The following is a 24,823-nucleotide window of genomic DNA, read 5'->3' on the forward strand; positions in this document are numbered from 1 at the left end:
TTTTTTTTCTCGGTAAAGTCACGTAGGTAAAAACATTTAAATTAATAAAAGTACAATAAACAAATTAAAAAATTCACGACGTTTCGGAAGCAACGCAAGCCTCCGTCTTCAGGTGGAACCGTCACAGCCACGACAGCTGTATCAAGTAAATGAGAGATCACCATTATATATACGGGGTAGTATTTCTTGTGATCTCTCATTTACTTGATACAGCTGTCGTGGCTGTGACGGTTCCACCTGAAGACGGATGCTTGTGTTGCTTCCGTTAACGTCGTGAATTTTTTAATTTGTTTTATTTTACTTTTATTAATTTACATTTTTTTACCTACGTGACTTTACCGAGAAAAAAAAAACCTAAGAAAAATAACGTGCCGTCGAAAGAAGATGCAACCCGAGGAGCAAATAGCTATTGTGGCTAGTTACCTAGCCCACTAGAGTGTAGGCTGGTTGGCATGGGCCCCAGTGCAAGGAATAAAATGGAGCTGTCCAATTTTGACCCCATCTTCGAAGCCCTGCCTGCACACTTGATAACTACGCTAGTTATATAGGCTGTGTCGCTAGGTAGTGTAAATGCTTTGTCATTAGGGGTGGAAGAATGTATCGATTCATCAATTCATTTTAATTCTTAAGTCTAATAAATGCATTGAATCGGCCGAGTATGAATTCATATATTTTTTAAAATGTGGGTTTATGTCACCTTTGTTTTCACCATGAGGGGCGCTACCATTCATAACAATGTAAAAATGTGTTTTATTCTTTTCAGGATTCATGATCCTGAATCACATTAATTTGTGGAAACTCCCAGACGATTACAAGTGTGTCTCGCTTAACGAGCGAGATATGTTCCATGAAATTAGCTCGGTAAGCGAAAATCGTTAAACCATCATCGTTTTCCCATTGACTCACGCCCATCTAAAAAGTTGAGCTACATTTCAGCCCCAAAGTTTTCCAATCTTGAACAACTTTTTTAACGTGAGAAATCCAAATTATCACGTGATAATAAATGTAACACGGTACGTGAAAAAAACACAGTGCAAGATCCCCTGTATAGCCTTTACAGACTGTTGGGCCAAGTGCTGTTAGCAAGCACCTGTGAAGACCGGCACATGAGGAGTGCGTGGCCAGCACGACGCCCGATCACCTTTATCTCCCTAGTGGCGATGTTTACACACCGCACCAGGTACTCAATTGAGGCTGAGTCGACCTAGGGGAGGCCCAGGACCGGTTCAGATCATCGTCACTGGTTGTGACCGTGAGCGAGAATCGAACTCGAGTCGCCGGGTTCGTTACACCGCTTGCTAGCTGCTACGCTACCGCTCCCCTCCCGCCACCCACCGATTACAGTGCCACTATGAGGGCCCATTCCCCCACATGGGGCCACGGCACGTGGCAGCTGGTAAACAAACAGCTGCAGGCCACCTTGGGCCCCCTGCCTCCACAGGACGCATATTCGTCGATCGGTCTCCGCTCGATAAGCAAAGATTTAGCTCTTTTTGCAAAAAATTGGGTCAAAATTTAAACGTCTCTTTACGGTGAATTCACGTGTAAAGAACGCTCATTAGCGAGACACGCCGGCAATTGTTCCACTCTTCTCTGTTATTGAGAAGAAAAAAAAACCCATCCAAGTGATTCTCTGGTGCTCCTGTTTAGTCACTGGTGTGTGACTGCATTGATGTCACCAGTGTCATCACGGAAACGGGCCTGAGTCATATTCTTCGGTTCTTTCGATAAAGTCACGTAGGTGAAAATAAAACAAAATAAAAAATCATGGCGTTTCGGGCGCAACGCAAGCGTCCGTCCTCAGGTGTGGACAACCACAGCGACGAAACAATCGCTAAAGTATGTCAAAGAGATGGCTGTGACGATTATATAGTTGAGGGGAGGGGAGGAGCAAGGTACTAAAAGGTTTTCCACGTTATGAAATAAGGATTATATGCTGGGTGAGGAGGAACAAGTGTTCTTCAACACATCTTGTACTATGCTCTGAATGTTATGGAAAACATTCCAGCATGATCTGGCACCAGATCCAAATGGCCAAGGTGGAGAAAAGGGACCTCCATGTAGTCTTCCTCGACCTCGCCAATGCATTTGGCTCTGTGCCCCATGAACTCCTGTGGTCTGCCTTCAGATTTTTCCACATACCGGACACCATCACAACCCTGGTGAAGTCGTACTTTCAGGATCTGCAGTTCTGCTTCACCACCTCAGAGTTCACCACCTCATGGCAATGCCTGAATGTAGGTATAATGGCGGGATGTACCATTTCTCCATTGGCATTCATAATGGCAATGGAGGTTATCATCAGATCCTCAAAATGGGTTGCTGGTGGACAGCGAGTCGACTCTGGTTTTCGCCTCCCTCCACTCAGAGCCTACATGGACGACATTACAACATTGACCACCACTGTCCCATGCACCAGGAGACTGCTCAGAAAACTCGAGGAGAACATCAGCTGGGCCCGTATGAAGATTAAACCATCCAAGTCACGCAGCATCTCGATTGTGAAGGGAGTACTCTGTGACCTGAAATTCTTCATCGGAGATGACCAAATCCCAACAGTGTCTGAGCAGCCGGTAAAAAGCCTTGGAAGGTGGTATGATGCAAGCCTGAAGGACAAAGACCAGGTGCAACAGCGGCGCAAAGACATCAGCAGTAGCCTACAGTCCATCGACAACACCCAGCTACCTGGAAAGTGAAAGGCCTGGTGTCTGCAGTTTGGTCTCCTACCCCGGGTGTTGTGGCCCCTAGCAGTGTATGAGGTTCCAATCTCAACAGTGGAGAAGATGGAAAGAGGAGCCACGAGCTACTTAAAGAAGTGGCTCGGAGTTCCACGATGCCTTACCACCATAGGCCTCTATGGAGATGGTGTCCTCAAGCTGCCCCTCACCAGTCTAACCGAGGAATTTAAGTGTGCAAAAACCAGGCTCCAGATGACACTGAATGAATCTCGAGACCCAGTGGTGAGCAACAACGCGCCGACCTTGGCAACTGGGCGCAAATGGAGGCCAGGAAAAGCAGTCCAGGAGGCAACAGCAGCCCTCAGACATGCTGACATTGTGGGTCATGTTCAGCAAGGGAGAGGAGGCCTTGGGCTAACTAGCCGTGCTGCTTGGAGTAAGGCCACTGCACCAGAGCGGCGGAAGATGGTAGTGCAGGAAGTACGCCATCAGGAGGAGGCTGCAAGGTGGGCTAAGGCAGTCTCTCTTGCCAAACAAGGACAGTGGACTCGATGGGACAGTGTGGAGAAGAGGAAGATCAGCTGGAAGGATCTGTGGGCCATGGAAGCGAGGTGGTTGAGCTTTTCCATCAGAGCAACATATGACATCCTTCCAACACCAGTTAATCTTCACCAATGGTATGGTGAAGATCCGGACTGTGCCCTTTGTTCCATGCCAGCAAACCTCAGGCACATTCTCACAGGGTGTAAAACAAGCCTCACCCAAGGACGCTACACTTGGCGTCACAACCAAGTCCTTAAAAACCTTGCTTCCACCCTGGAGGACAAGCGAGCTGCCACCAACTCCCTACCACCCCCAGCAGCATCACACCCCTTACGGACGACCTTTGTCCGCGAAGGGGCTAAACCACCGAAGAGCGGCTCTACACCAATAGAGCGAGACCAGCTGCGCTTGGCCCGCGACTGGAAAATGCTAGCTGACATTGACCGGCAACTTGTGTTTCCTCCGGAGATCGCAACCACCACCCTAAGACCTGACATGGTGCTCTGGTCCCGTTCGCTCAAGAAGGTCTTCATCATTGAGCTCACAGTACCCTGGGAGGACTCAGTAGATGAGGCTTATGAGCGAAAACATCTGCGCTATGCCGATCTAGCTGCCGAAGCACGGCATCATGGCTGGAACACAGAAGTCCGACCAGTGGAGGTGGGCTGCAGAGGTTTTGTGGCAACATCTACAACCAGACTGCTTAGAGACCTGGGAATTAAGGGCCAGAGCCAGCGTTCGGCAATCAAAGCTGTATCGGAGGCGGCAGAAGGCAGCAGTCAGTGGCTCTGGATGAAGAGGAAAGACCCCAGCTGGGCCCCAAAGTGAGAGGGCCAGGAGGAATGCAGTCAACAATGCTTGACTCAGGTAGGAGGACGCCCCTGCCATGCATAGTCCCATGGGATGTTGGCTACCAACAACAAGGCAACTCCTATGACTAATTGGGAATGGGACGCAAGCGTAGGATTGATCACCCTGTCGCTGGCCGCCTTTGGGGAGGGTGTATAGTATGAAAGGCCGAAACACCCTAGGAACCAAAGGGTCACTACTGACGATGCGCTCCCCAAATTTCACCAGGCTCACTGTTCATGAACTCTTGGAAGTGCTTGCACAAAGGATAGTAACATCTCATCCTGTGTTCTTTGGAATCTGGGTGAGGAGGAACAAGTGTTCTTCAACACATATTGTACTATGCTCTGAATGTTATGGAAAAAAAATTCATTTAAGGTGGTGTTTTTAACGAATGTGTTGAGTTGTTTTTGTTATCGTGCTTTTTCACCACTGCCAACGCAGCATCACTAAATTACTTGCTTAATTATGTAACAAATGGGTCAGAAATGTTTCAGTGGTGGCTCAAGCTGGAATTGAACTAATGGCCAAGTGGTAACTGGCTTCGTGGAGGGCCCACTGTGTTCTCTGATCTTGCTAGAATGTGATTCAAATCAAATGTTGTACCGATTTTACCAATTCGTGAGCATGTATGTACCATAGTCCATTGTGGGATTGTATCGTGTCTACAAATGTACACACATAAATATTTTCCCCAATACAGCCTTAAATTGTTTTTAAAAAGTTGTCTTGTAGAGTCACTTGCTAAGGTTCATATAGAAAACCAAACTTTCCAAGTATAGGGCATAGCAAAATGTAATCTTGTGATTAACCAGTTAAACATTAGACGTCGTTTAAAGCCATACATAATCAAGTTCACTGCAGCACACCGCAATGCCTCTCTGCTCGTACAGCCAGTGGCGCAACGTGGCTGACAAGGGTACTGGTGCCCCACTCGAACAAATGTCCCTCTCATTTGCAGCCCGGCGTCTGAGCTCCTCCTCCACGTGGTCCCCGGTGCAGTCTCACTGCTTGCCCACTCCTTAGCCATGCCACTTTGTATTGCAGCTTATTGCCGTCATTCTGCACCCCATCAACGGTTTGAAACAACACTTCCATTCAAGAAAACAACGACTTGTGATCACTGTCGTATGTGTATCGGCCTCTGTATCTCTCCCTTTGTCATTGTATACCTCTCCGTTTTTGCCTCCATGTGCCATTTTATTTGAATCTGTGTCTATCTCTGTATCTGTCTGTCTCTATGCACCCGTGTGTGTATCTGTCTCTCTGGAGACTCATACTGGTTGAATGTGCATACCCGCAACAAATACAGGTCCCCCCGTGCAGGTATTAAGACAGCTGTGGCAAGTAATGTTAGCGAACACATATCAAGTCCGGCATGGGGGCGAGGTGATATAAAGCGGAGCGCCAGGTGGCTAAAACGTAGCGAGGTGGTAGTGTAGAGCCAGTCATCTCAGTCAACCCAGAGCCGGCCCAGCCACTAAGCGACCCTTGCAATTGCAAAGGGCCCCGTGGCCAGCAGAGGGCCCCATTGAGTCACTGCGAGCTAGTGGGTGAAAAAAATCATACATCAAAGGGGCCTCCAACCAAATTTTGCTTAGGGCCCCCAAAGGTCTAGGGCCGGCTCTGAGTCAACCCATGGCACCTCGATCTGTTCCGTGATTCTCTTGCCAGCGATCCTTCGACATTTCAAGTGGCTTCAAGCTGCACCCGGCTTGGCACATGCGCCGTGGTGCCGCTAGTCCGCCACTGAGTGGCGAACGGCGTTTGCACGTTGGTGCGTGAGCGCACGTGCTGGACACCCATCCCCTCGTGTCGGCCTTCGTAGGTGCTCGCTAACAGTGCTGCACTGGCCCAAGCAGTCTGTCTCGGCGACAAGGGAGAAGAGGAGATCTTTGTCTCGTGAGTGTCGGACGCAGTGGCGCAATGGGTTGCGCAACATTCGACGAACCTCGCGGGTTCCCGGCCATGCCCTGGGTTAACCAACCGCTCAATGTGGTTTTAGAACCGGGTCAGGGTCTCCCTTGGGTCTACTCGGCCCTAAATAAGTAGCTGTAGCGGGCTGTAGACATCAGCAATGGGGAGACAAAATGAGCTGGAGCCACGCCGTTCCCCCGTGTCACGCTGACATCGATAGGTTCCACATCGCCGTCTGCTGTTTGGGGATGGAATGACACGTGTCGGAACTGATTTCACCAAGAGGCAAGGAAGCATTGCACTGAGATGGAGGACATTTTTCATCTGGATCATTTACTGCAATTATATCTAGGTTTGCTTTAAGAATAATGTAACCCGGATTTTGACAGCGCATTCAGATGTTTGTAAAATTCGTTAAAGATTGCAAGTGATCGATGCACATCACAATGGCCATGCAAAATGTGATGATGGTAACAACTCATTACGCGCTACTATGAGTTAAAACAATCTTGGATGAAAAACTACAGATACGATCTTAAAAGCAAACATATTGCAAAATTCCTATGTTGGTGAATCTTAATTTTGATCTGAAATTTTTTTTTAACTTGGCAGACGATGTATCCATCACCACCCCTGGACAAAATCACAGCAGCGATGAGTTTCCCTTTGGTAGCATCTAGCACGGGTTTCATTTCATTCACCTCTACACAGACACACATTTTTACAAATCTAACCCTGTAACGATTCTACCAGGGCACCTCTTTACTCGTCACAAGTCAGGTCATGATTCGATTTAATAAAAGTCGAAAGCAGGAATACATTCGCTCTGTTCATCTGTCCCGTAGCTCAGGATCACGATAACGAACACAATTTGTAGTATGAAGTTGTGTTGCTATTAGGGATTTAACATAGAGAAAACGAGTTAAATTGTACAATTGTTTTGTCACATCACCATGCGATGTCATTGCATTGCGTGGCTATAAATGTGGTGCAGCACGCGAAACATTACAACATGGGTCCAGACTCGCACACAACACAAACGCACACGCACAAAATGATGTTTTTTGTTGAGATAAAATGTGATAAAGAAAAATAAACGATACACACAAGTAAACATTTACTATGTAGTTGCCAAAGCCTTTATATTTTGAAATGTTAACTTTCAATGTTATGCTTGAAAAGTTAAAAGCTATGAGAGCCCAATAAAAATAGGGAGGGCTTATTTGCACAGCAGACCTGAGCTCAGATAATAAATGGGACGATGTACACCAAGGTAAAAGTTAAGGTTATATTTGCAGTATTTTTAATGGAAACAGCTGTTTTTTGATTGCACGTAAGCATAAAATATATGTCTGAAACAATTACCAATGAGGGATTTTTATAGAATATTATGATTTTGTAAGTTTGCTTGGGCCTGACCCTATCCTTACCACTAACGTTAACATTGGCCGTATTAGTCTTTTGAGAATTTGCTCTACAATAACTCAAAACTTAATTCTAACTCCAACACAAACCCAATCCTAAACCATAACTTTCCCCAACCTGAATGTTGACACGAATACTCATCGTTTCCCTGGCACTAACACTAGCTCTAGCTCTAACTCTAACACTAGCTCTAACTCTAACACTAGCTCTAGCTCTAACACTAACTCTAACACTAGCTCTAACTCTAATCATTTCACGAGAACACTACTCCAATCACGAACACTGCTTAGAGTCACTGATTCCACCACTGTATCATGATATTCATAGTCCTTCCACAATCCATAACTCTAACACTTTGTCTAACAATAATCTTATCCCTATCTGTACCACACACCCTGTCTCTAGCATTAACCCTCCCACTATCTCTAACACTAATCATATCTCTAACCCCAGCACAAATATTGTCACTAACATGAACCCTATAGAATTAAATGAATCTCTCACTCTCTCCCTAGAATGAACGATCTCTCTAACCTTAGCTCAATTGTTATCACTAACAATAACCCTATTCCAAACATGAATACCTGACCCGAAACAGTAACCATATCCCTAACCCCAACACCAACACTACCTCCATCACTACAGTCAGGCTAACCATATAATTATCACTAACCACAGAACTACCTTAACTAGTCTCCAAATCACACCCTAAGGATGCACTGGTTCATTTATTAAGATACATTTTTGCACCAACAACACATGCATCAAATTGTGCATCTGGGAATCAATTAAATTGATTCTTATGACCCCTGTAGCTACTAGAGGGTGCTACATTTGCACAATATGTTAAAAAGAAAATGAATCGTTACAATTCTTTGACTCAAGAGGCCACATTGTCCATTGTCACATGCCCACAAACGAGTCGTGGCCGTGTGTTTAGACTTTGCCAGCTTGTTTCCGATGTGAGGACTTGTCCACGAAGCCACGCGATCTCTTCCAGGACACAGTGTGCCCTGGGCGTTTCTGTGGGTAGGAACAGGGTTAGGATGGTGTCGGGGGCAGAGAGAATGTTAGTGAATGTGAATGTCAAACCAGAGCACGGGTGTAACGTAAACTCCACATAAATCGGAAAAGGCCTAGGCATTGGTGATGGAGGTGAATATTCATGTGTTGTTGTCTGCCTATTGGGCCCTCAGAAGGAAAATAATCCCTAACCCTGGAAGTGACGCCGGCACTCACCCAGTGCAAGGGCTTGTGGGTAAGGCGACGGTAGAGCTCGAGGCCCGAGGGGGCACCGGGGCCGAAATTCACGAGGGCATGGCGCCGGCGCGACGGTCTCTGGCCTGGGGAAAGAGAATCGACAATATCAGCCCTCTGCCACTCACCTTAACCCAAAGGATGTGGGTCATGGTTCCCAGCCTTGATCATGAGGGGCTGTTGGCTTGCGAGGTGGTCAGGAGATGACAGCAATTCATTTTGCTTTGTTTGTCTGTGCTTTGAATCTATGTGTGCCTCACCCAGCACTCCGTCAATAACGTGTATGACACCGTTTGTGGCCATCAGGTCGGCCTCGATCACCGTCTGCTTTTCGTTAATGGACATCACTCCACCTTTCTGCAAAAAGGGGGTACAACGTGGGGAAGACGGTCGCGTTAGTGGGACCATCAATACCATAGAGGCTACCCTCTCAACATATCAGCATCATCACAACTACCACCATTACCACCAGCTGCATCAGTATCTATTGCATGTCCCATCATCAGCATGGTTTGAATCACCATCACCACTACCGTCAACGTGGTCACTGTCATTACCACTATTGTTAATATCTTCTTGGTTTTTTCGGTAAAGTCACGTAGAAGGAAAATAATAAAATAATAAAAATTAAACGTAATAAAATAATTCTCACGACGTTTCGGCCACAACGCAAGCATCCGTCTTCAGGTGGAGAACAGTTCTGTCGAGACGACAGAGTCTGAATGGCACGCCCCAGGCTAATATCATCACAATCACCACATCATCATTGTGGCAATTTAACAAGATGGATTAGGAGGGAAAATGCCACACAAAAGAACAAAAAACTCAACACACCCATTAATAACAATGGCCTTATGAGAAATATATAGATAATTAGCGACGTTTCAGGCAATTACCCTTTTTCATAGTATATTAATAGAGAGGCCAGAGAGATAGCGTTCATAAGAGTTGGAGATCGTAATTTACACCATGGGGCTTCATGAGAATTACATGAAACAAATTCTGATGACCAGTTTTTAAATCGGCAAGTTAATAGTTACCTAATAGTAGCTATTTATTGGGCACAAAGGAACAGCAATACTCCCCTCCCCCGTTTGCCCCCCATTCAGATGCAGCTGGGGGGCACTCAATTTGAGGTGAAGTGATCACGGCCAATACCAATGATGGTACAAACATTGCCATTACTTCCAACCTTCTGCAAGATCCTGAACAGTTCATCCCGGCCCTCCAACATCTGCTCTGACAGTCCTATTCCGCAAGTGGAATTTTCATTTGCGTTATATAATTACATGGGTCTCTATGCAAGTTTGTGGGTCTCTATGATATGTCTCAATGTAAGTCATTGGTGACAAGGCTGAGGATCATCTTACTTGAGAACCCGGTTTAATCAGAGGCGGCCTGACTTGATCTCATGGTCTCAGTGGTAATGGCTCAGCCCTCACCATAATATCTTGAGAGATGTGCGTTTCAGTGCTCAGTGAGATTTCCTGAGTGATGTGAATCTCTTAGACGTGTAAATCTCAGCGATTAGTGAGGTTTCCTGAGAGATGTAAATGTCAGCGATTAGTGATGTTTATTGCGATGTGAATCTCTGAGAGACGTGAATTGGGCCCCCTAAACCCAGCGATGGAGGTACGCGCACGGAGGTGGGAGGCGGCACCTGCATGACGTCGATGGTTACGCCGCTGAGCGCCATCACCAGGTTGGTCCCGATGGGGATGAGGCCCCCTCTCACGAGGATCCCCGAGCTGACGTGGCTCAAGAGCAACTCCTGTAGCTCCCTCGAGTTCCCTACGCCGCACACATACTCACAGAGTTCGACTCCTGCTGAAGCTTTGACACTGTTATTGTTTCAGATGGGCCCTTAGTGCAGATTAAATGTACATCCTTTACGTCCCATGCACTGATGGGCCATATCCCTCCATGCTGTGTAGGTCGTGGCGGTTATTTTACTTAACTTCACAAAGCTGGTCAGTGCAGATTGGTGGAGGGAAGCATATACGTGGAAGCATAGATGTACAGTAGCACACTGTATGTTGCTGTGCTGCCCACAGCGTAGCCATGTGGTAGCCTATAGCACCTGTTTATTGACTGTGGTTACCAGAGGTGTGGACTCGAGTCATGTGACTTGGACTCGAGTAAGACTCGAGTCATGAATTTGATGACTTCAGACTCGACTTGGACTTGCATAACAATGACTTTGTCCCACCTCTGAGGTGTGGACTCGAGTCATGTGACTTGGACTCGAGTCAGACTCGAGTCATGAATTTGATGACTTCAGACTCGACTTGGACTTGCATAACAATGACTTTGTCCCACCTCTGGTGGTTACCCATCCAAGCACTATCCAGGTTCAAACCCGCTTAGCTTCTGATATCTGGCTGATTTGATCACAGTCGAAAAATCTAAACGAATTAAATAAACCATAACATTCGATTGAAAGTAATTATTGACCGTTTTTGTTATAATAATTACCTGTATTTGTCTTTAATTGTATTTAATTGGTGATCATTAGGCGTGTAACAATTCACAGATTCATGGATGAAAATCAATTCTGATGTTCACGATACATGCATGAGATCGTGAGCATTAAAATAAACGATCGTCCTAAAAAGTTGTATGTAAAGAATTGCGAATCGCACCCGAGAGGACGATCACTGCAGAGACGGAGTGATGATATAAGTTCACGTGCGGGAGCGAGATGGACTGTGGAATTGAAAGGCTATGGGTGCGTTGGGGGGGGGGGTGGAAATGGCGTGGGAGGTCTTCATCCAAGAGTGATTAGATAATGGATAATGATGATGCAAGTTTAATTCTTGGCAATTTACGAACGTTCATTACAAAGCAATGAATCATCGATAATTAGTGCATGCTTATAGATAGTTACTATAATGGGCAGGGGATGATTCCAACTTTCTCTCCATACAGTTTGTCTTCGAAATAGCGTGAGGAAATATACCGTATTTTTGGGGAGGTCCCAGAAAACTTTTAAAGAAAAAAAAACATCGCAATTCTGAGGGTCAAGAACTGGACAGTGTGCGAAGCAGAACTGATTTCACGTCAGCTGCACCTCCTCAAAGTCTACACCACGCAGTGAACATCATGCGCATCTGTACAGCATATAAGTGAAAGTTGCTTTATACCTTAGGATGCAACACTATTTGTGTTTTAATATAAAACGAATTTCTGAGAACTCAAACACGAAAGTTCAAGTTGTAAATGGGCAACAACAAAAAATGCCGCCATGGATATAATGGGGTGTTGTAAATTTAATTGATGTGCCAGGGGCACCCAAACCTGAATTAGCACCGCATATCAAAGACATGCTACGCATGGTTTTATACTCCACTCTTTACCGACACCGAACCCAAAATCAATTCACGATTGGAGGAATGTGTATTTTGTGAAAGAGAAATCAGCGCCACGCGGCAGCGCTGGAACATACGGCTGAGGCGGGCAAGCTCAGCGACGGGGAGGGTCCCGAAGGCCTCGTTCGTCGGAGCGAAGATCGTGAGGTCGACTGGCATTGACAGCTTCTCCGCGAACCCCGCCGTGCGCAGCAGCGACGCCAGCGTCCTGCGAGGGATCGGCACGGGCATGAGGCATGCAGGTCAGCGAGCGGACCCCACGTCGGTGGCCTCCTCCACTCGTCTCATCGCGACGTGTGGCTTGCCGAGTTCAGGTATAAATTGTCATTTGATGAGCATTTATTACTGGTGGGAACCTCCTGGTTACACCAGCCCACAGGGGATGATTGCGTCCGTCGTGCAGGGAGGGGCTGGGTGGGGAGGGTGGGGAGGGGCTGGGTGGGGCTGGGTGGGGGGTGGGAGGGATGGGGCTGGGTGGGGAGGGGCTGGTCACCCCGTGGTGCCCTTATAAAACTCAACGTTTAACCTACTCACGCCGGCTTGTGCCCGCCCTCACAGTTGGGCATATTTGTGGAATACACCACGCCGCCGTTGACCCTGGCCATTGACTGAGCAAACCAACGTTTCTACCAGCTCCCTCCGCAGGAAGGTGTTTTAATATTGGGTTGTGTTGCTACGAATTGTTAGGCTTGTAACAAGTCACTAACCCACTGATTAGATTACACCAGCTTTGGGATTACAATTTGATTCAAGAATCAATTATGTGTTTGTCTCGTATTTACCGCACACGCATACTCACGCACCATACACGTGTAGTGACATAAGAAGGGAGGGGCTGCTGTAGGCTCTGGGTTCCCAGGTGGGTCCAGACGCGTAATCCCCTGGGCGCCAGGCGCTGGGTTCCCAGGGGGTCCAGACGCTTAAGCCTCTGGGCGCCGCCAACGGGGGGGGCTGTGTGTGCTCTGTGGGATGTCTGGTGGCGCACACGGCCCCACCCCTCGTTGGGGACTGGGCATATAAGCGGAGCTCCCTGGACGATCGGGGCGAGTTGTAACTCAAGACCCAAGACCCACGACCAGCCATCTGAAGACCCTGGGATGCTGTGAGAGCCAGCGCTGGGACTCTGGAACTCCCGACTCTACGACCTTGTGAGGGCGAGTTCCGGAGCGTAGCCAGAGTAGAGTATCTAGGCTGTGTAGCTAGGCTGTGTACCTAGGCTGTAACAGAGTATCAGGACTGTTGGAGAGTTGGAGTACTGTTGGAGTGTTGTATTGTAATAAAGAAGTACATCTACAAGTGTCTCCGGAACCCGTTACATTTGGTGTTAGAAGTGGCTATGGAGACAAGAAGTAAGCCACGTACCTTCAGTCCTGACGGCGATGAAGAGGAGCAGGCAGCGATGGGGCGGCCAACGCCAGCCGACAGCGACGCTGCACCGCCGGCCGACAACAACGCCGCACCGCCGGCTAAGCAGCTGTCTGCTCCGCCGACCGTCCCCTTTCCAGCGTCGGGAGCAGAGATGGAGGAGGCGCTGCTTCGCCTCGCAGAGCTGCTCTGCGCCACCGCCTCCCTCCGGGGCGAGCTGCGGTGCTCGCGGCCGATGGCGGGAGGGAGAGAGGAGGCGCGGCGCTCGCCCGAGCCCGCCGCCGCCATTCCCCCCACGGATGTGAGGGATACTTCCGGGTGTGTCGTCACTTCCACCAGAGGAGCAGTGACCGCTGGGAGCGACGTCACTTCCGGGCCCAGCGTGTGCCAACCCGACGACGCCGCGTCATCAGCGCTGCGTCCCTCACCGCCGGGTGACAGCTGTTGGCAACCTAGCATACCGCGTCATCAGCGCTGCGACCGGACAGTGAGGGCGCCATTCTTACTGTAACCAGCGCCGGGGCCGGCACATGGACCGACTCGCTGCTCGCCGCCTTTGCTGCTCTGGCCAAAGGTTGGAGGTCGGGAGACCAGGCCCCTGACATTTCGTACATTTACGCGCTCCGGATTAATGATTTTTTTTTTGTTGATATTTTCTTCGTTGTCGTCGGGGAGTCGTGACTGTTGTTGGGTAAACTGTGTGGAGCTTCGCTCGTGAGTGTTGTCAATGTGTGTGCGAAACTTTGCTTGTGATTGTTAACAATGTATGGTTTATATTGAGCTTTGTTCGTGATTGTTAATGTATAGCTTGTGCTGTCATTGTTAACGATGTATATACTGTATGGGGCATTTATCTTGAGATGGTGACATGCTGCCAAGGATTGGAATTGTCATGCTATGGCTGACGGCTTGACCTGACAGCCCGGAGATAGAGACACTCCGTGGCATGTCTAGCCTAGTGGGCTGTGTGCTCACATGGCTCGGAGAGTGTGGTCCCGTCATGCTATGGCTGACGGCTTGACCTGACAGCCCGGAGATTGAAACACTCCGTGGCATGTCTAGCCTAGTGGGCTGCACGCTCACAGGGCTCGGAGAGTGTGGTCCCGTCATAGAATAGCTGACGGTTTGACCTGACGGCCCGGAGGTTGAGACCCTCCGTGGTACGTCTGGAGCTGTAGGCTCGCCCTGACAGCCCGGAGATTGAAACACTCCGAGGCGCGTTGAAACAGTGGGCTGGAGATTCGTGGTGTTCAGGTGTAGTTGTCCCGTTACGTTGGGACTGTATCCCTCAGTTGTTAGGGTGCATGTTGTGCAGGGAGTGAACAATGGGTCGTCTCAGATCGGTCGGTACAGCTATATGCTGCGATGCGAGTCTTGGAGAGAGGTTGGGTCTCAGATCGGTCGGTACAGCTATATGCTGCGATGCAAGTCTTGGAGAGAGGTTGGGTCTCAGATCGGTCGGTACAGCTATACGCTGCGATGCGAGTCTTGGAGAGAGGTTGGGTCTCAGATCGGTCGGTACAGCTATATGCTGCGATGCGAGTCTTGGAGAGAGGTTGGGTCTCAGATCGGTCGGTACAGCTATACGCTGCGATGCGAGTCTTGGAGAGAGATTGGGTCTCAGATCGGTCGGTACAGCTATATGCTGCGATGCGAGTCTTGGAGAGAGATTGGGTCTCAGATCGGTCGGTACAGCTATATGCTGCGATGCGAGTCTTGGAGAGAGACTGGGTTGAAGTCCCCCCCGATATGGCCGACGTGCGCGGTTTTAGGATGGAGACGCCACGTTGGAAAGGCGGGGTGTGCAAACGGTTGACATGTAATGTCGGTGGTGGTCCTCATTGAGGGCTGCTGGGACACAAGCATGGGATGCCTTGGAGATGCGGTTCGCGCGTGCGGCCACCATTTATGGACAGGAGCAGGCAGATTTATTTTGGTTGTGTCATGTAAATTTTATATATATATTTAAAAATGTAGATACTGGAGCAGCCCTGAAGTGCGACTTCTTTGCCCAGTACATGGGTCGGCCCTGAAGTACGACTTCTCGACCCGGGACGTAGACAGACGTCCAGATAAGTGTGTGTAGAGGGATGCTCGACATGTTGGTCTTCGCCTTCTCTCCACCTGACTGATGGGAGGCTGGCAGAGTGGTGTGGATCCCTGCCATCCATGCGGTGGTTGTGTGATTTCGGTTCGATTACCGGTGTTGGTTGTGCATCCAACGCGTCGGAATCTGTATATTTGTTGTTGTTAATTCCCCGTTTTCTATGCGAATCCCGAGGAGGGCTAGGTGTGCCGCGGGTCGTTTGTTCACGTGTTATTGCTTCACCTTTTTGTTGATTGATGCTTGTATATAGTGTAGAGTTGTACAGGTTGGTTATGGTATTTATGGTTGCTTTCTTGTTCTCTTTTCTTTTCCTGTTGAAGCTCGCGTATTTTTTTTCTTCTCTCTCTCCCTTTCGTTAATTTAAACTTTCTAATTATTGACAGCCGGGACGGCTGGAGGCTACATAGAGGGGGGTAATGTAGTGACATAAGAAGGGAGGGGCTGCTGTAGGCTCTGGGTTCCCAGGTGGGTCCAGACGCGTAATCCCCTGGGCGCCAGGCGCTGGGTTCCCAGGGGGTCCAGACGCTTAAGCCTCTGGGCGCCGCCAACGGGGGGGGCTGTGTGTGCTCTGTGGGATGTCTGGTGGCGCACACGGCCCCACCCCTCGTTGGGGACTGGGCATATAAGCGGAGCTCCCTGGACGATCGGGGCGAGTTGTAACTCAAGACCCAAGACCCACGACCAGCCATCTGAAGACCCTGGGATGCTGTGAGAGCCAGCGCTGGGACTCTGGAACTCCCGACTCTACGACCTTGTGAGGGCGAGTTCCAGAGCGTAGCCAGAGTAGAGTATCTAGGCTGTGTAGCTAGGCTGTGTACCTAGGCTGTAACAGAGTATCAGGACTGTTGGAGAGTTGGAGTACTGTTGGAGTGTTGTATTGTAATAAAGAAGTACATCTACAAGTGTCTCCGGAACCCGTTACATTTGGTGTTAGAAGTGGCTATGGAGACAAGAAGTAAGCCACGTACCTTCAGTCCTGACGGCGATGAAGAGGAGCAGGCAGCGATGGGGCGGCCAACGCCAGCCGACAGCGACGCTGCACCGCCGGCCGACAACAACGCCGCACCGCCGGCTAAGCAGCTGTCTGCTCCGCCGACCGTCCCCTTTCCAGCGTCGGGAGCAGAGATGGAGGAGGCGCTGCTTCGCCTCGCAGAGCTGCTCTGCGCCACCGCCTCCCTCCGGGGCGAGCTGCGGTGCTCGCGGCCGATGGCGGGAGGGAGAGAGGAGGCGCGGCGCTCGCCCGAGCCCGCCGCCGCCATTCCCCCCACGGATGTGAGGGATACTTCCGGGTGTGTCGTCACTTCCACCAGAGGAGCAGTGACCGCTGGGAGCGACGTCACTTCCGGGCCCAGCGTGTGCCAACCCGACGACGCCGCGTCATCAGCGCTGCGTCCCTCACCGCCGGGTGACAGCTGTTGGCAACCTAGCATACCGCGTCATCAGCGCTGCGACCGGACAGTGAGGGCGCCATTCTTACTGTAACCAGCGCCGGGGCCGGCACATGGACCGACTCGCTGCTCGCCGCCTTTGCTGCTCTGGCCAAAGGTTGGAGGTCGGGAGACCAGGCCCCTGACATTTCGTACATTTACGCGCTCCGGATTAATGATTTTTTTTTTGTTGATATTTTCTTCGTTGTCGTCGGGGAGTCGTGACTGTTGTTGGGTAAACTGTGTGGAGCTTCGCTCGTGAGTGTTGTCAATGTGTGTGCGAAACTTTGCTTGTGATTGTTAACAATGTATGGTTTATATTGAGCTTTGTTCGTGATTGTTAATGTATAGCTTGTGCTGTCATTGTTAACGATGTATATACTGTATGGGGCATTTATCTTGAGATGGTGACATGCTGCCAAGGATTGGAATTGTCATGCTATGGCTGACGGCTTGACCTGACAGCCCGGAGATAGAGACACTCCGTGGCATGTCTAGCCTAGTGGGCTGTGTGCTCACATGGCTCGGAGAGTGTGGTCCCGTCATGCTATGGCTGACGGCTTGACCTGACAGCCCGGAGATTGAAACACTCCGTGGCATGTCTAGCCTAGTGGGCTGCACGCTCACAGGGCTCGGAGAGTGTGGTCCCGTCATAGAATAGCTGACGGTTTGACCTGACGGCCCGGAGGTTGAGACCCTCCGTGGTACGTCTGGAGCTGTAGGCTCGCCCTGACAGCCCGGAGATTGAAACACTCCGAGGCGCGTTGAAACAGTGGGCTGGAGATTCGTGGTGTTCAGGTGTAGTTGTCCCGTTACGTTGGGACTGTATCCCTCAGTTGTTAGGGTGCATGTTGTGCAGGGAGTGAACAATGGGTCGTCTCAGATCGGTCGGTACAGCTATATGCTGCGATGCGAGTCTTGGAGAGAGGTTGGGTCTCAGATCGGTCGGTACAGCTATATGCTGCGATGCAAGTCTTGGAGAGAGGTTGGGTCTCAGATCGGTCGGTACAGCTATACGCTGCGATGCGAGTCTTGGAGAGAGGTTGGGTCTCAGATCGGTCGGTACAGCTATATGCTGCGATGCGAGTCTTGGAGAGAGGTTGGGTCTCAGATCGGTCGGTACAGCTATACGCTGCGATGCGAGTCTTGGAGAGAGATTGGGTCTCAGATCGGTCGGTACAGCTATATGCTGCGATGCGAGTCTTGGAGAGAGATTGGGTCTCAGATCGGTCGGTACAGCTATATGCTGCGATGCGAGTCTTGGAGAGAGACTGGGTTGAAGTCCCCCCCGATATGGCCGACGTGCGCGGTTTTAGGATGGAGACGCCACGTTGGAAAGGCGGGGTGTGCAAACGGTTGACATGTAATGTCGGTGGTGGTCCTCATTGAGGGCTGCTGGGACACAAGCATGGGATGCCTTGGAGATGCGGTTCGCGCGTGCGGCCACCATTTATGGACAGGAGCAGGCAGATTTATTTTGGTTGTGTCATGTAAATTTTATATATATATTTAAAAATGTAGATACTGGAGCAGCCCTGAAGTGCGACTTCTTTGCCCAGTACATGGGTCGGCCCTGAAGTACGACTTCTCGACCCGGGACGTAGACAGACGTCCAGATAAGTGTGTGTAGAGGGATGCTCGACATGTTGGTCTTCGCCTTCTCTCCACCTGACTGATGGGAGGCTGGCAGAGTGGTGTGGATCCCTGCCATCCATGCGGTGGTTGTGTGATTTCGGTTCGATTACCGGTGTTGGTTGTGCATCCAACGCGTCGGAATCTGTATATTTGTTGTTGTTAATTCCCCGTTTTCTATGCGAATCCCGAGGAGGGCTAGGTGTGCCGCGGGTCGTTTGTTCACGTGTTATTGCTTCACCTTTTTGTTGATTGATGCTTGTATATAGTGTAGAGTTGTACAGGTTGGTTATGGTATTTATGGTTGCTTTCTTGTTCTCTTTTCTTTTCCTGTTGAAGCTCGCGTATTTTTTTTCTTCTCTCTCTCCCTTTCGTTAATTTAAACTTTCTAATTATTGACAGCCGGGACGGCTGGAGGCTACATAGAGGGGGGTAATGTAGTGACATAAGAAGGGAGGGGCTGCTGTAGGCTCTGGGTTCCCAGGTGGGTCCAGACGCGTAATCCCCTGGGCGCCAGGCGCTGGGTTCCCAGGGGGTCCAGACGCTTAAGCCTCTGGGCGCCGCCAACGGGGGGGGCTGTGTGTGCTCTGTGGGATGTCTGGTGGCGCACACGGCCCCACCCCTCGTTGGGGACTGGGCATATAAGCGGAGCTCCCTGGACGATCGGGGCGAGTTGTAACTCAAGACCCAAGACCCACGACCAGCCATCTGAAGACCCTGGGATGCTGTGAGAGCCAGCGCTGGGACTCTGGAACTCCCGACTCTACGACCTTGTGAGGGCGAGTTCCGGAGCGTAGCCAGAGTAGAGTATCTAGGCTGTGTAGCTAGGCTGTGTACCTAGGCTGTAACAGAGTATCAGGACTGTTGGAGAGTTGGAGTACTGTTGGAGTGTTGTATTGTAATAAAGAAGTACATCTACAAGTGTCTCCGGAACCCGTTACACACGCACGCCGATACACACTCAAAAACACTCGCTCGTGCATATAGAGATCCCCTGCATAGCCTTAATAGCCTGTTGGGGCAAATGCTGTTAGCAAGCACCTATGAAGGGCGGCACGGCACATGAGGAGGAGGGTGGCCAGCACCACACCCGACCGCCTTTGTCTCCCCAGTGGTAATGTTTACACATCGCGCTAGGTACTCATTTGAGGCTCAGTCGACCTAGAGAAGGCCCAGGACCAGTTTAAATAATTGTCACTGGTGTTGGCAGTCAGCAGGAATTGAACTTCGACCGCTGGGTTCGTAGCGCAGCGCTAACTGCTCCACTACCGCTCCCCACACTCACCCATACACACATGCCAACACACACTCACCTATATAGACTTCCTCGCCCATCTACTCACGTGAATCGAGTGTCTGCTTCCAGCATGTTCATTAAGGTGCTGCGGGGAGGGGGGGGCAGGGGTTTGTCGAGGACGAAGACAGCCCCATTGCGCGCCGTCCTGTCCTTGGTGTCCACACACGAGCTCTCGATGCACAGAGCCTGCGGTGAGACCAACATGGACGGGAGAGTTCTAGTTCAGAAAGATTGTCCCAGTGTTCCAAAAAATTTATAAACTTTGGGATTTTTATATTCATATTCTTAGGTTTTTTTTGGTAAAGTCACGTAGGTAAAAAATTAAAATTAAAATTAATAAAAGTAAAATAAAAAATAAAAATAAAATAAAAATCACGACGTTTCGGAGGCAACACAAGCTTCCGTCTTCAGGTGGAACCGTCACAGCACGACAGCTGTATCAAGTAAATGAGAGATTACAAGAGATACCACTCCGTATATATAATGGTTGGGGGGGGGGAGGACCAGCCCACTTTTTATTATTATGGTAAGGTGCTGTTTAAATATTTCACGGCCTCATCCTCAACTCATGATATGGGCTACCTGCATAATTGGCGGGACACATTCAACAACAAAAAATGCCCCTATACCAGAGTTCCTTCCATGATATTTCGTGCTATTTTTGACCAAAGTAGAATCATTAATCTGCTTCGGGCACACATCGAATAGAACAGGTTATGGAATAGCTATATTACTAATCTGGCTAATGAGACATTGCAGAAGATTGTGTTTTTATCAATGCCAAAGTCTTCTGAACAATTATCACTACGATGCAAATCAAACATTACACTCCCAAAAATCAATGGAAATGGTGCAGAGCAATGGTCCACGCTGTGCATAACCCTTCCTCGCTGGGAAGTCCCAGTTTAGTACTCTACTGTAGTATTGGCTTGTGCATGTGTAACGGGTTCCGGAGACACTTGTAGAGGTAACTTCTTTATTACAATCTTGAATTTGAAGCTTTCGTGACTGCAGGAATTACTCTATGGTTCTTTCGGTAAAGTCACGTCTAAAGATAAAATAATACATTAAATAATAACATACGACGTTTCGATTGCAACACTCCAACAGTCCTGATACTCTGTAACAGCCGAGGTACACAGCCTAAGTACACAGCCTAGATACACTAATCATGCATTGCAGAATTGGTTCGTGATGTTTTTGTCATTTCAAGTATGTTGGGTTTTTTATATTACTATTTATGTTTTATATATTTTAAAAAAGCAATATGAATAACATTACAAGCTGCACATCATTTTTTTCATGGGAAATTATAGAGGCGGTGGGGGGCGAGGGGGTGGCGGTGTTAAGGACACGGATACATCGGGGGAAGTGGTGGGGGGTGGGGGGGGAACCCAGCCCTAAATGAGCCCGGTGTTCCGAGCACACACTGCGCGGCTCTTCGCCGAGGTCCGAGTGCGTGGCCAAGTGCGGGAGTCACCCGGTGGTAGATGAACACTCTGAGGGTCCCCCCGGCGAGCGTCTCGAGCCGCTGGCCGTGGAAGAGGCGGTCGGAGAGGTAGCGCCCGCGCACCACATACGCCAGCATCTTTTGCTTCAGCTTCTCTCCCTTGTCCGCAGTGAAAGACTCTGCGGAGGCGAGGGGTCACAAGAGACATGGGAGAGGACAAGACGATCAGCTCTGGCAGGTTTCTCGCTCTCTCCCTTCCCCTGAAGGGGCTCATCATCATCGTCACGTCACAGCACAACGACAAGAGCTCTCGAGTCCGTACGTAATGAGTCACACACACACCCCATTAGAGATTCCATAGTGTCACGATTCATGTTTTATTGTTTCTCGTAGTTTTGTCTCTAATGAACAGTGTTATTTGTTCCATTAGCCTAAATTTAATATAACCATGTAATTATTTAACAATTTATACAAGTCATGCACAGTATAATAATCATCGCATGCACAATTAATTGAATTTAAGAATACATTTTATTTGTTGAATTAATTTCAGTGTTGCTCGCCTTCTTTGAAGGCCTCGGATCAAGCCTTCGGATTGATTTTTTCTCTCAGTGACAGTGAGCTGCCATCATTGAGACCCTGGGTTCATCAGCCCATCACCACACAGTTCCTCTGGGTGAAAGGTTTTCCATGAAGAGTAAGTATAACACCTACATGCGGTCACGGTGAGGGTGGTAAAGACTAGGTGATCGTGGTTATGTTTCGGTGAGGATGGTCAAAATTGGGTGAGGAAGGTGAGAACTGGATGAGGATGATGTTGGTTGGGTGACGGTGGTGAAGGTTTGTTTGAGGGTAGCTAAGGTTTGGTGAGCGTGGTGGGGACTCGGTGATCACGGTGAGGGATCAGTGGGCGTGGTAAGGGCTATATGAGTGTGGTTATAGGTCAGACTATTTCAAGGCAGGGCGAGGTCTACCAGTCAAGGCGCTGTCCTTGACTGTGAGCAGGGTGTAGCCCTCCTCGCGATGGAGTTGGGCCTTTGCCCCAGACTCTTCGAGCAGATCCATGAAAATGTTGACGCCACTGTCTTCAGCCACCTCCAGGACGTCCTTGGCTTGATGGGAGAGGCAGAAACGACAGAGAAGATGGTCAGGGATTTAATATCGCTTTTCAACACTGCAAGACATACATGGCAATTCACTCCTGGTGGAGGCCCTCCCCACACTGTGCAGGTTTTGGAAGTTATTTGACTATACTTCATCATGCTGGTCAGTGCGGGTTGGTGATGAGGGAAATACAGCATATAGAAGTACAGCACAACATGAGCTTCAGTATACTGTACATCTCTACGGTTGTGGCTACTAATTATACGTTGTGGCTACTACTCACTTGCCTACTCCAGTTTTATTGGCAACCCAAAACATGCTTTGTGAGAAATGTAGCCTTGAGAACAACAACGACAATGCAGCTGGCTGCACTGTCCTCTGCTGACCACCCGTAGCAGAGCCCTGCAGCCACCTATGACCGGCCTGGTGTGCATGGTAGTAGTTCCCCATCCAAGCACTACCAAAGCTGAAACCTGCTTAGCTTCTGAGATCTGACAAGATCCGGTGCATTCTTACTTTGGCAGGTCATCACTTTCGCTGAAGGAGAGGCAGTGAATCTGTACTCGTCGAATGATCAATAATCGTGGCAATAACAATCGTGTTGATAGTGATTAGTCAAACAACAGGGACTGTACTGCCAGGTGTGTACAAGCACAGCAGCCTGTGCACATGCATCCGTGCAGTGGTAACTGCTGAATTGGCAGGTGAGGTCGGGGACCAAGCCGAGTGAGGTTCTCTACTCATGAACCTATGGCACATCACAGTCGATGTAGGCTGTTCCTATTCGTGCTGTTCCGAATAGCGTGCCTGCTATTGTGAAGGTGCAAGTGTTGCGGAGGAGGTGACCAGTTGGCTGCTAACGCTCGTGTCTCACATCATCGAGCCGTGAGCCAAGTAGGGTGCGGAGGTGGTTCCTTGACAATGATCGCAGTGTTTGTGTCACTCTTGAGAATTTGGATGGTGTGGAGGGTTCTTTCTTAATGGCAACATTTCATTGGTGTTACGTGAATACAAATGGAACCCTGTGTTGTGTCCTTCGGTTGACTGGTCACTGTTTCAAAGGTCCGTTCAACCAACAGGCCAAGTTGGTGTGGGTATGGCACAGTGTTCTTGAGTGGTAGAGAAACCCCTCATTTCATTGCTTTTGTTTCTTAATTGACCATCATCACTGCATAAGTGACAGAGGCAACGAAACTGTGGAAATTGAACTGCTCTCTTGGTGTGGCCACAGTGAGTTTAGCAAGTAGGAATGTTTATTTGTAAGTGTACAGCAAATGTGAGGCTGTTGATAGTTTATCTCCCTTTAATCGGCAGTCTGATGCCCAAAAAGAGAGGCTGCATTTTATTATTTCCCGGGTGAATTTTATTGCCGGATGGAAGTCGACAAAATTCAGGGAAAAGCACAAAAATAATATTATGACTATGATAGTCAAGATAATAAGTTATAATGACGACGATAGTCATACTGTTGGTGACCATAAGAGTGAACAGGGTAATAATGATTTATAAGAGCTATGATGATGAATTGTTCTGAAGGGCCAGTTGCGTTCAGTGTCTCGAATAGATCATTTTCAATTGATGTGGAGGTTTTGCTGTAAACACCAGAGGCCAGATTCACGAGTCATTTGTATCCGTCTATCTGGCCCACCGTGACAGATTGGTGAATCGCCACACGCATTAGGGCCTTTAACACACCCACACACGCACGGCAGTCACACACATGAAGGGCCATAACGTTTCACCATAAGCTGGATACACACACACACGCACGCGAAGACGAAAGTCAAAAACAAACAGGCTCATAAATCTTGAATATCAACCACCTCTTCTCATCCAATTACACTTTGATATGAAATAAGTACTGTATAAGATATCTTGGTTGCCACCACTAGGCAAGTTTCAGGCATTCACATTGCAACACTTAACATCCCTGTTGGGCAATTTTGTTGAAAATCGATTCGATGCCAGTGCTCACACATTGCGTCACACCTCCCCATGTTTTCCCGAAAACTGGAAAATTCCAAACCATTCTCTATAGTATTCACCAATATCACTAACCACATCTGTATCAACAAAAAAACAGAACTGTCAACAATATTTAGAACATGAACGTGCAGATGTAAATGTGTGCGTTAGATCACGTTTGTGTGGGTAAGAGTCCGTTAGAACACGCGTGCCCATGTGTTCGCGCATTTGCGTGTTTCTGTGCACGATTCACTCTGCACTATCGAATCCCATCAAATGGAGGCACACCCAATGAACTGGCTAGCCAGCTTGTGTTCTCCATTGCATTTGCCTTTAATAGCACATAGGCGTATATGCAGTGGCATAGCGTGGTTGGCATGGGGCCTCCCCCTGTCCAATCTGGGTTCCTCTGTGTATCCTGGCACCTGGGCCCCTCCGG

The 24,823-nt window shown here is 49.0% G+C and overlaps 1 protein-coding gene across 1 annotated transcript in view; it reads right to left on the bottom strand.

Annotated features, from left to right (window-relative positions):
* Positions 1-6,763: 6,763 nt before the first annotated feature.
* LOC133347821 (transforming growth factor-beta-induced protein ig-h3-like) overlaps positions 6,764-24,823 on the bottom strand; it is a 45,636-nt gene continuing 27,576 nt past the window's right edge. The window contains exons 9-16 of the mRNA XM_061560471.1: positions 22,290-22,427; positions 21,346-21,494; positions 19,912-20,051; positions 12,115-12,245; positions 10,330-10,460; positions 8,930-9,026; positions 8,652-8,755; positions 6,764-8,435 (exon numbers count right to left, since the gene is read on the bottom strand). Coding sequence (XP_061416455.1) covers positions 8,349-8,435; positions 8,652-8,755; positions 8,930-9,026; positions 10,330-10,460; positions 12,115-12,245; positions 19,912-20,051; positions 21,346-21,494; positions 22,290-22,427 — 977 coding nt within the window. The 3' untranslated portion in view covers positions 6,764-8,348. The remainder of the gene's footprint in view (positions 8,436-8,651; positions 8,756-8,929; positions 9,027-10,329; positions 10,461-12,114; positions 12,246-19,911; positions 20,052-21,345; positions 21,495-22,289; positions 22,428-24,823) is intronic.

This window comes from Lethenteron reissneri, chromosome 26 (assembly GCF_015708825.2).
Source record: "Lethenteron reissneri isolate LAM-NWPU_2019-01 chromosome 26, ASM1570882v1, whole genome shotgun sequence".
Taxonomy (NCBI): domain Eukaryota; kingdom Metazoa; phylum Chordata; class Hyperoartia; order Petromyzontiformes; family Petromyzontidae; genus Lethenteron; species Lethenteron reissneri.